The following is a 12363-nucleotide window of genomic DNA, read 5'->3' on the forward strand; positions in this document are numbered from 1 at the left end:
ACTTATTCATGCCTGTAGCTGGTGCATGAAGAAAAATGTAGAAAAATTTCCCTTTCTGATGCTAGATTGCTTGTATCTTTTATTTTTTCCTGCACTCATTTCACTTCTGCCTATTTTACTTTTTGTCTCTGTGGACAAAGGTTTGTACATCAACTGTCGATGTATGATTACTATTTTCAAGTACCGATATATTATTTGAAAAATCTAATGAACCCTATGATAAAATCATCCCCAAATCACCTTGGGAAAGGTCAGTGGCTTTAAATGCCTATTATGCCACGTACATCTTGAAAAAATATCATCAGAAGCCAAATATTATTCATGGTAAAATGTTAAATTGTAGCCAAATCTGTTTTTCTCTAAGAGGGTGTGTTGCTGTGATGTGATGTACACACTATACTTGGCAGTTCTGTTTTTATGTCTGTCTGCCAGTATGTCCTCTGTGTTTGATGTCAAAACATATGTGTCACTGAAATGAAACAATGTTTTCTACTTATCTGTATTTCTTCTCTTCTTTTTCCTTTTTTTTTTTTTTCTTTTTTTTTTTTTTTATTCCTTCTTTCTGGAAACTAAGTCAACATCCAAAAACCTGTGTGAAGTGTTGTAGACCTGACAATTGCAATTCACCCTATTGGAAACTAAACCTCTGACCATCACAGTTGTGGCAGTAAAGTCAAAAATAAGCAAAAAATCCACCCCCTCCTTTTATTTAGGGTTATGATATATCGGTATACAACCAATGACCCTCTATCTGAAAACTCATTTGCTTGATTCAGCTTTTAGCTTGGAGAGGTAGAGTTTTGCATTTGTCCTCGTGCACCTGGTGCTTTGTTACTCATCATCTTTTTTGCATAGGCTTAAATCAAGTGATGCTTACAAAAAGGCCTGGGGCAATAATCAGGATGGTGTTGTAGCCAGCCAGCCTGCACGTGTCGTAGATGAACGGGAGCAGATGGCCATCAGTGGTGGCTTTATCCGCAGGTGAGCCTTTTTATCCACTGTTTTCTCTCTGTTCTCCTTGTCACTGATATATTTAGATTTCTTCCATATGGTCATGAGTTCTGTGGTGCTCATTAACTCCTTCAGAGGTGCTGGGTAATGTGATGGAGCCAGGGTTTTCCACCAAGTGGTGCTCAGATTCAGGTTGATGGTGATTAAGACACATTCTAAAGGTTTACTGCATCCAGGGACTTCTCCTGACCCTGAGGGTCACCTGAGCTCCAGTGTAAAGGATGGTGACCTTGCCAGAAATCCTGGAAATAAGAGTCTTGGCCCTGAGAACCAGAAGATGCTCGAAAACACAAGCTCAAACCTTTCTTTTTGAGACTGCCCGATTTGGGCAATAATAAACTAGAAATAAAGTCTATCTATTTATTTCATAGCAGCACTGTGAGGGTGCAGACAGCCATGGCCAGCCAGCACTGTCCTCGGCACTCCAGCTCCCTGTGTGAACACTTTTCCTGGGGGCCTTATTATGGGTCTCACTAATGAGACTTGTCAAATGCCTTAGAAATGAAGTGTCAGATAAATACTAGTTTATTGCCATTATGTCTCAAGGCATGTAATGCCCATTATCCATCCTTGCCAGAAGATGCACCAAAGCATCCAGCAGCCCTCCCTTTCTTTTCAACAACAAAAAAGCCTCAGGCTTCCTGCCAAAGCACCGAGCCAAGCACAGAACCTGAACAACACTTTAAATTACAGGTGCACCCCTCCACTGCTTGTGAGTATCCTCAAAACCTCACTGCATGGGGAATGATGCCCCATTCCTCAGCTGCTGGGAAGCCACAGCTATGGAGGAACAAAGTGGAAATCCCTGGGCTCCCAAATCAAAGCCAGTTTGATGTAGTTTGCTATATTAAAGGCAACCCCACTGCAAAATTCCCGCGAGGGGTCCAGCACAAAGTACCTTCTGATTACAGAGCTTATGGGTCCTGTATTTAGATGACAATGCTATCAGCATGGATAATGGCATACCAGTAGGCAAAGCTTTGATCTCTGAAGATTAAGGACACTAGATTAATAAGTAATTATCTTTCCAAAAACTATTATCCACTTATTTTTTTGGCTGCTGTGATAAAGGGAAATCAGTGTGATAGAAACAATGCTGTCATGCAATCTGGAGCGTGGGATGGAGTTGCCATTTAAATTTGATGGGTCTGCCATTCACTTTTTTTTTTTATTTCTGGATGGCAGCCCCATGAAAATGAAGGCTGGGGCATGATAATAGAATAGCAGTGAAGAAAGTTATGCTGCACCATAATTGTTCTGCAAATAGCCTGGAGCACCCTCTGGGTACCTACAGGAACACAAATTGCATAATAGGCTCAAAGTAGAAATTTCTGAGTGGGACCCATAGACCTTGCTTTTCCCAACATCAGTCACCAGCTGCTTCTTCAGTAACTGGAGAGTAGAACAGGGCCTTGGCTCAAACACGGGTTTTTTTCTTCCAAAAAGCAAGCAACGGTAAAAGAGGGTGCTAAGAATGAGAGATGAATGATCTTTTACTAAAGTCACTAAATCTGAGAGAAGCTGCTTTTGCCTTTCACCAGAAACACAGTTAATTAAGATGTTGGGCCAGGATATTCACAGCTGAAGCATCTCTCTTCCCCGGTATCTCTGTGAGCCCCAAGCGTACCAGGACTGGACAGTATTCATTAGCTATCTGCAGATCAAGGAGGGGAGCTGCTACCACTGTAATTCCACCACCTTCCAGCACTTTCCATGAACACCAACCAAACACAGATCCAAATGGAGCACCCTTTCATTCTTTGGGAAGGATGATCACTACACAGAGGTGCAGCATGTGGTACAGGCAAGCTCAGACAGCAACACTTCTACTAACAGCAGACATGAGCAGTATAAACAGAGCACTGATAACTCAGACAATTGAGCCCAGCATCCAAAAAATAAGCATGTAACATTTTTCAGGTTATCTACTCATTAATCCCTTTTGTTCAAAGTTGAGCACAGCAGCCTGCTCCTCGGGTGACAAGCAACAGAGGATGCAGTGGAGGTTTCAGCTGAATCACAGTTTCAGGGGGAATGTCCTGTCTCAGCTCTAAAGAATTGTTTTTATGCTCCCAGGGTAACAAATGATGCCCGGGAAAATGAAATGGATGAAAACCTCGAGCAGGTCAGCGGAATCATTGGCAACTTACGTCACATGGCCTTGGACATGGGCAACGAGATCGACACACAGAACCGCCAGATTGACAGGATCATGGAGAAGGTAAGAGCTGCCATTTCCATGAGGACCCCAAAAGGGGCTGTTTTCCCTTCTCCAAACATTGGCCTGAAAAGGACAAGGGACAGAAATAGCTCCTCTCTTCTTCCTCCAAATCCTTGGGCCAAAGCAGAGCTTGCTGCTGTGAATTTGCACCTCCAGTGCAGGCTGGGCTGAACCCTTGCTGTTGAGTTTACCACACAACTTCAAGGGGACCCTTTAGCAGACATCAAGGCTCCTTCTGCAATAACTCTGTAAAAGGACAAATCCCCTGAGCTATGTTGAACTGCAGGGCTTGGATCTGACTGTCCTGGCACTTCCTGGAAAGATTTTAATCCTCTTGGGCTTTTCCTTCCTCAGAAACTCCATGAGCATCTCAGGATTAGATCACCTGCTTGGAGGAGCATCCAAAGAAGGATGGAGATTTATTAAGCAAAGCTTTTCCATATGATAACAGTGCAGCCAGTTTTGTCATGCTGCTTATAACAACATTAGGACAGAGATCTACCTGCTCTCTTAGGGGAGGGTGTGTGTGTATGTATATATATATATATATTTATATATTTATACATAATTGGGCCCCACACGGCCCCAGTGGAATACAAAAGCTCAGCACAAGTTCTGCAAAATCACCATCTAAAAAGGCAGAGAGCACTGTTCCAGTGCCAGACCTGCACTGCAGATTTCTGAAGCAGAGCACAGCCCCTTCCAAGCCTGGCTGGGAGCTCACTGCCATCCTCAGATCCCAAGATCTGCAAGCCATCTGCATTGGTACTGGCAGAGCTCCAGGCACAGGCACAGGCAGGCTGAAGTGACATAAGAGGCTAGATCTGGTGTAAAATCAACACCGTGCTCCACTTCTGCAGAGATTTACACAACCTAAGGATCTAACCAAGGACTTACATGTGGTGCTTAGAGTTAATTCTGACCTCAAGTGGTAGAGCTGATGCTTTTGAGCCTTCTTACACACAAGCAGGAAGTCCATGCCTGTTTTTCGTGTCAGTTAACAATATCAGAGCCCAGTAATAAAAAATTAAGGAAAATACTGCACTGAGGGATTCACACCAAGAGCTTTCCTTTATTGGAGGTAGATTCTAGACAGAACTGGGTGAAGTATACGCTGTCTGAAGGGTGGGATGATCATCCCTGACAGAGAGGCAGCCATCTGGCACCGTAGAGCACATGGCTTTGCGCTGGTCAAAAGTCTTGCTTTATAAAGCTGCATTTGTTTGTTTGACTGGATTGGAAAATGCACAGTATTACTGGGATGCCATTATGCACCATTTCATATTTTTGGGAAAACAAGGAACATTGGGGATTTACTGCTGCTATTCATATGCAGAGAAATAGAAAGCAGTACATGTCTCTATACTTTGAGAAGGGACAGGGAGTTTATACAGCCTCCACCATGAATACCTTTAAATAAGAAGCCATGACATACATTATTTTCTCAAAGCAATGAGGACGTGCACTGTTGTGTTCCCACTTCCTCTGCTCATGTTACAGTGGCAGGAGACATGCCCTGTGGATGGAAATCAGTGGCATCCTACCCATGCCTGCAGGATCCTATCCCAAAGTACAGCAAGCCCAACAAGTCACTGTTCTCCTACAAGCTCAGGCTTGCAATCATCTGGATTTTGAAAACATTGACCAGGCCCTCTGTGCACATAAGGCACATAGGCCAAACCTCGAACAGTGCATGCTGAGAGCAGTGAGCTGAGGGACCGGCCTTCCACAGCTATGTGCTCTTCTTACAGACTTTGGCATTTTGTACAGCAATGGCAAATAACATTGGCAGCTAGTACATTCATAAAATCACCCAGGGCCCTTGGCTGAGGAACAGTGACACATTTGTGAAAGATGGATTTGCATCGTACACAGAGGAGCCGTCATGAGAGCAGCACAAAAATAAGTCAGTCTTAGTGAAAAATAAGCCAAATTTCTCAGAGTAAGGACACACAGTAATGATGTACTAGAAAAAGGAACACAATGTATTAGTAAAACCCTCTATAAAAACCAGAAATGATGGTTAGCTGGATAACAGCGAAACCACAATTGCACACACATCCAGTCTGCAATGAAATATGCCAACAGACCCTTGTCTTCCTCGCAGCACTGCCAGGGTTGTTTTCCTGACCAGCTAGAGCACTCTGCTTTGGGTCGATTACAGCCATTAGAAAGATCCTTAGCTGGCAGAGTTTGCAAAAGTTGGGGTGCATCACAAAGCTAACCCAAGGTACCCTGGGATGCAGCATAAACCTAAAGGATTTATGTTACACTAGATGCACCCAAACCAGAGCAATCTCAATGCAGCAATGTAATCTGATCTATCCACAGTAATCATGACAGCAATGAATAAAAGGCTTTATTTATCCTTTCCTTAGATCAGAAAGAAAGGGACAAAAACCAAAATGACAGTGTGATGGGTAGGTCAAATGGCACCATCACCAGAAGAGCTTGTCCCTAAAATCTATCAGGAATAGAAGCTGGGGGGGAAGTAGAGGGAGCTCAAAGCACTTGTCTTGACCTAAGTGGGAAGGTCAGCACAAAGAATGCCACTGCCTTCAATCCACCAGATCATCCACCAGATACTAATGTCTAAACATCATTAGGAACATGATGTTTCATCACTGTTCAATGAATATTCATACATTTCCTGACAAAGGTAACTGCTTCCAAACCCATTAACTTTTTAGGTAGCCTTTTGGCAAACGCACATAAAATTGTACTGTGGTAGACAAGGTCAAACTCACGGCTAAAATAAAGGAGTGTGGCTTGTAATAAGTAGTTTTGCTGATTTACGCTTGTTGAGGAGTTGGCACATGCTACTGCACTAAAAATACACATCTACATAGCATTTTCCAAAACAATTATGGAGAAAAGCCCAAGATACTTCAGAAAGATTTATTGCACATCAGTATAAACATTCTTAAAGGATTTTTAAATGCACGTGGGAAAGTTGCTTCACCATTCTCGTCTTTGCAAATTGGAGATTTAAAATAAATCTGTACAATTTGGATACACCCCAGAGATGTGGGAACAATCATCAAAACGAACAAAATGCAGCCATCAAACCACAAAAAGAGTTTACTATTGGAGCCCATGCTTTTAAAGCAGCAATACAATTCTCACCTTTCCCACAGGTCTGATTTTAAAAATTGAAAACATTTTCTATCTAGTCCCTCTGCTAGAATAAGTCGGCATGGCAACGTGGGGTTGAGTGGAGATTTGCCAGTTTTTGTCAGCTAAAACAGTGTCATTAGTCCCCAAAACTAACTTCTGCAGAGCTACAGAAAGTCATGGTCTATCTTCCCACTCAGAGAGAACTCCCAAACCTCCCAAGTGGTGCCATTTTATTAACGGCATTTTATAATCATGGCAGGTGTTACCCCAGGGAAAACAGTGCAGTTAATGGCTCAGTCTATGCTGGACTAAATTGCAGTTTGATTACTTCAAATCACAGTAGAATCCCTGCTTTTTCTTAACTCCTGTTTATGCTGCTGCCCAGTGAGAGGCTACTCTATCCTGCATCCACATTGGTGAACTCTGGAGTACTGGCATCCCTCCCAGTTATTCCCTTCCTTTCACATGCAGAGCAAAGATATCCAGGCTGATCTGTTCAAAGAGATTTCTCTTTCTCAGCATTCCCTATATCAGATGATCCAGCTTCTCTGCTCCAGCAGTGTCTACATTGACCAAAATTTTAGCTTTGACTAGAACCTGATGATCTAAATTAGACCACAGTCCAGGTACACTGAATCTTTGAGGGCTCTGAAGCTTTACCTCAGCAAAATGCAGATACACACCACCAGTTTTCATGCTGTCATATGTTACCATCGGTACCACCAATGCTATTTACAGCACCAGCTGCAGATCTGCCACCACATTTACAAAGTTCAGTGGAGCTGACTACAAACAGAAAAGCTCTTCTCAAAGTCTTCATGAAGTAAAACCAGAAAAACTGTGATCTCCTTTTGGGTCGCTAATACCACTATAAAAACCAGCTCGCCAGTATTTTCAAGCTACATTTTTCCGTGATCTAGCCAAAATTATGGAAGAACCCACAAAACATTGTCTTTCTTCCCTATACTCTTTTTCTTTCTCATACTCTCTTTCTCCCTGTACTCATTCTTTTCTTTCATTTGTGTTTCCTCAGGCTGATTCCAACAAAACCAGGATTGATGAAGCCAACCAGCGTGCAACAAAGATGCTGGGCAGCGGTTAAATGCAGAGAAGTGCATTTCCTTTTAATGCTGTCCAGCAGGGCAGCACCTTCATGCTTTTATCATGGTATTTATCTACTAGGTTTGCACACATGCACATATCAGCCCCATTGTAAATGTTGTCCTGTGTAGTTTGTCAGCTTTCCAAAAATTATACTTGTAATTATTTTTTTCTAGATATCTTTCTTTCCAAAGGTTGTACATAGTGCTGATTTGATGGCTATAGCTCACTATGATGTTTTTTGGGGTTCTTCCTTTCCTTTCCTTGTTTCCGTTTTGGATTCCTTTCCTTTTTTCCCCCTCTCTTCATTTTTCTTTTTTTTTTAAATGATGTTTGCTGAATGACAACACTGTTGGAATGCTAAACGTGCTGTTAACCTTTAAATATACAGTATTGTTCTTGTAAAACTGTGACATTCCACAGAGCTACTGCCATGCTCCTGTCTTTGGGTATCATGATGTTTAAGCACTTAAACCTGCTGTCTTCAGTTCTTCATTGCCATTATCTGTTGTTATGATTTCATGATTAGACAATGTGGAATTATATTACTATAACAAGCATTGCACTAAAAAGTGATGTGATTTATGCATTTATGCATGAGGAATAAATAGACTTTTAGACTCCTACTTAAACAAGAATTTTCCCATGGCAGTAGCACACCAACAATGACAACAAAAGCATGCTCAGTATTCGGACTCTTTTGGGACTATGTTATACCAGCAAGTTTGCAGTTGTGCCACTTTTTTCTTGTTGATATATATATAGTTATTAATCATGATCATTTTTTTAATTATGAAAAAGAGGGATTTGGCACTCACCATTTAGCCATTGCCAGCAAAATAAAAGCTTGGCTGAAAATATGTCAAAGACAAAAAGAAATAAGTGTAATATATTGGGTTTGTCTGCTGCTTTTGAAGACTATCTTTTGGAGGAAACAACCACCATATGAAATGGTGCAAAGAAATGTAATTTTTATAAGGCTCTCTCTTACTAGTCGCTATCCCCATGTGGTTTGTTATCGGTACAGTTCTCTGTTGCTTACCTAGAGCTATGCACACCAAATCGCTGAGATGTTTAGTAGCTGACAATTAAAAAATAATTAAAAAACCTAAATGAATGAACTCTAGATAAACTGTGAGATAAATATCATTTACAGCATGTAATATGAAAATTCCTTATGTCTCCTGTCAGTTTGTGAAGTGATTGACATTTTGTAGCTAGTTTAAAGATTATTAAAAATTATAGATCTCAGAATCCATGCTTGCTTTATCCATTTGTTGCCCTACGTGTCAGTGACAACTTCATATTTGCCACTTACCTGGGAGAAGAAAGTCTAAAGACTCTTTACAAACTGCTTTTCTATTGTATTTCGTGGGAAACTAAAGATTTTGGTTTGCAATACCGTAGAAAAGTAACTACACTAAAAATTACACTTGGTACATTCCAAGTGACTGTTATTTTAAATAACCTGGCTCGTATTGCCAAACACTGAATCAAAATATTTTTCTCGTGTTCCAGGGAAAGAAAAAATGAAATAAATATTATGGTACAGAAGGATACAGTTCCTTAGTAGATAAAATCCATTCCTGTCGTGCATTTGGTCATGTGCTAGCACACCTCTTTATAAGGAAGACTTTGACCTACAGAATTTGGATAGTCTGTTAACAATAATTTTCTCAAATGACTAACAACAACTAGGGTTTGCTGCCAATGAAAAATGTTATCATATTTTCCCAGGTTTTTTTCCCCTATATGGACAAATTAGAATTAATTCTGCATGAGTGACAATTCACTCATGTGTCTCACATGGCCGTAAGTCAAAATACACAAAGAACATAAATACTTGCGTAATTAAAATTGCATGATAATGCAGACAAGCTACATTTTCTTTAGCAGCTTTTTATTTTTGGTATCTATTAAAAATTCATTTATGCAAATATTTCCCCCTGCTACTTCAAACCAAAGAATAAACTTCAAGCAAACACTTTTAATCTGCTGACCATTTCTAATCCTGTCTGTTCAGGCATTCCAGTATTTGTGACAGCACAATCATTCTGCAATGTCAAAGCCTACTGGGGGAGGGCAATAATCATACTGGAAAATGCATCACAATGGGAACATGCAAATGCATGGATATTTGCAAAGGGTGAGAAATAGATAAAAAAATAATGAAGATGTTAATGGAGGTATTATTTTTTGTATTTGACAAGAATGCACCCTATCTGAAGAAACTCACATTTCCAAAAGCCATTAAAGCTGATCAAAAATATAACTGTTGCTGTGAAGGAACGTGTTTTGACATCTGTTTTCATGCTGAACAAAGATCAAAACCCAAACTATTGGAACTTTTTTGCCAAATGGGAAGTATAAAGGACAGAAACTGTGAAATGCTTCATTGCAGCTGTCTTTGTATCCTCCTCCAGTACACGCAGGGTCTTCTATGAGCTGGCTGAAAATTACTTCAGTAAATATATTTAATACATTGAATTTCTCTGATATTTATGGAAATTGACTTTTCTAAGATTAATTATTCTTGAATGAATGCAAAGAAAGGCTCGATCTCATGTAGTTTAGCACTACAACAATCTGCTTTTGTTTGTTGAGTTGTGTGCACCCCAAATCCCTGACATAGCAGCTGACTCAGCAGGGGGGAAACCCCACATATTTTAACCAGAACACTGCCTAGAACGTGGCATTTCCCTTTTTGTCCCCTTTCTCCCTCTGGTTGGCCCCTGGGTCCCCGATGCAGACAAGCACAGTGCAGAATTACCTGCTTGAGGGCAAGGCTCAGTGGAAGGAAAGGGACACGGCAAGGAGCTGCAATTACAACTCCCCCAAGATAAAATGGCCATATTGAAAAACACAGTTTGATAAACTATCACTTATTTCTAGACTTTTAATGCCATTTCACCAATGGTTTCTAGGATGGCAAGATCTTCATGTTGGTGTTGGTTTGAGGTGGTCATAGGAAAAAGGTTTTTTAATATTCTCAAGTGGGATAGCTGAATAAAACACTCAGCTGGATAAGTTGAATAAAAAGACAGTGTCTCCTGAGCTCTAGAAATCCACAATTAAAAACTTTTCATTTCATGCATTCTTCTCCTTTCCTAGCCTAGGTGAGAAATAGCAACATAAAAATAACCCCAAGGAAGGATATTTGAATGTTATTCCTCAACAGAACAAAATTCATAAGTAGCATAACAAGTCATGAAAAAAGAAAAAAAAATTACTTTCATCAAATATCTGACCTGATTTTAGCAGGGAGAAACTAAGAAAGAAAATTGAAAAAGGTAAGTAAAAATCAAAGTGGGTTGCTTCTAAGAAACCTTAAAACTTTTAGGATGTTAATGATTCCCAACCTTAGCATAAACACAGAGCTTTTGAACTCAGGAGTGTTACAGCTTTCTGGAGTGGCACCAATGCAAGAAAAGAAACTATGGATAATACTCAGCATCTTGTGGTTTGACAGAGCACGTGTTATGAAAAGTGAACAAATTTGATACAAAGGTAAAGTGAAAAATAACTATTATTCCTGAAGATTTGATGTTATTACCGTATATAAAATTATAACTAAAAAATAATCAATGTTGCTTTATTTTAATTCGTTTTCAGGAAATGTAAATTATATTAGCTTACATGGACAAAATACATCCTTCATTTCTGAAGAAAACTAAATATGCCAGAGTTTGCACAGCAAACTGTAAGCGCCCCCTGAGAGAGATGCCTGTGCCATGTGACACGCTTATTATAGATATACTTTTAATCCAGAAATAGAGATGGCAATTTTTCTCCAAAATATTCTGTGTGCACACTAACTGCTAACCTCCACTGGTTTTGGATCTGGACCTGAATGTGCAGACATCACCGAAGACTTTTATGTAAGGGATCTAGAAGCAGATAAACCAATCCACACACTTTTTTTCCCCCTCCTTCTTCCTTCTGCTTTGTGTACATGTGCACATATAATTCTTTTATTTTAAAGGCATTGGAAAGGGAAGAGATGAGTACTTGGTAATAAGGAAAATTATGTGTGTTAGAGACAGCTAAAGTATCTGCAGGGCTGCTGTGTGCTGTGGGCGTAGGTGTGTAGGATGTTACTGCTGTCTGTTGAGCCATTTAGTTGCCTTTCTAGAGAGAGGACAGTTTGTTTGGAAGTTAGTAGAACAGAGTATTTTTAAACCTGCAAACAGCTACAAGAAGTGCAGACAGAGGAGAGAAACCCTGCTGAGAAGTTAGGGCGTTGGGCTGGTTGGATGGGGTCAGGTGGGCAGGTTCCACATGATTTATTTTGCCAGTGTTGGATCTCTGTAACCGTATTAAGAGAGATTATGTTTGTGTTGTAAAATACCAAACAGTTTTGAATGTTATTTTGTAAATGCAAAATACCCTATCCCCTTAAAAAAAAAATAAAAAATCAAAACAAACCCATTATGTGGGACCATGCTGATTCCCACACATTTGGGATCTATTCCAAGTTCACTGTTACCTATTCAAATTCTGCTCATAATGGGTAACCAATCTGGTCAAGCAGTGGGTAGCAGATGGAGGTGGGCTCATTCTCCTGGTGTGCTTCCCAGCTCCTTGCTGAATGGGAAAGGTGGTGGCTGTGGGATCAGGGCTCCCTCCTTGCCAAAACAGAGCTGTGGGCAGTCATTCATGGCTGACTCCCAGCCTTGCACTGCCTTTGCTCCACACCTTCCAGACCACAGCTCCCCCCACACTGCTCCTGCTCCAATGCACCCCACACCTCTGTTCTCCTCCCCTGGCTTCTCTTGGCTCTCTCCACTCCCTCCTGCTTCCCCCAGCTCCCACCCAGCTGCTTGCTCCCTTCCTGTTCTTCTGGTGCTGAATTCACCTGCTGTCCCCCACTCCACTCACTTCTCATCCCTCTGCCTTCATGTTTTTTACCCCTG

General features: G+C 40.8%; 1 protein-coding gene across 2 annotated transcripts in view; it reads left to right on the forward strand.

Moving 5' to 3' along the window:
• Nucleotides 1-8704, forward strand: part of SNAP25 (synaptosome associated protein 25) — a 61589-nt gene extending 52885 nt beyond the window's left edge. For both annotated transcript variants that reach the window (XM_005525438.3, XM_005525437.3), the window contains exons 6-8: nucleotides 856-981; nucleotides 3088-3232; nucleotides 7383-8704. In XM_005525438.3, the coding sequence (XP_005525495.1) occupies nucleotides 856-981; nucleotides 3088-3232; nucleotides 7383-7451 (340 nt within the window). In that variant the 3' untranslated portion in view covers nucleotides 7452-8704. The remainder of the gene's footprint in view (nucleotides 1-855; nucleotides 982-3087; nucleotides 3233-7382) is intronic.
• Nucleotides 8705-12363: the final 3659 nt, after the last annotated feature.

This window comes from Pseudopodoces humilis, chromosome 3, assembly GCF_049639895.1.
Source record: "Pseudopodoces humilis isolate 2021_Gansu_Grassland_sample_001 chromosome 3, ASM4963989v1, whole genome shotgun sequence".
In the NCBI taxonomy this organism is placed as follows: domain Eukaryota; kingdom Metazoa; phylum Chordata; class Aves; order Passeriformes; family Paridae; genus Pseudopodoces; species Pseudopodoces humilis.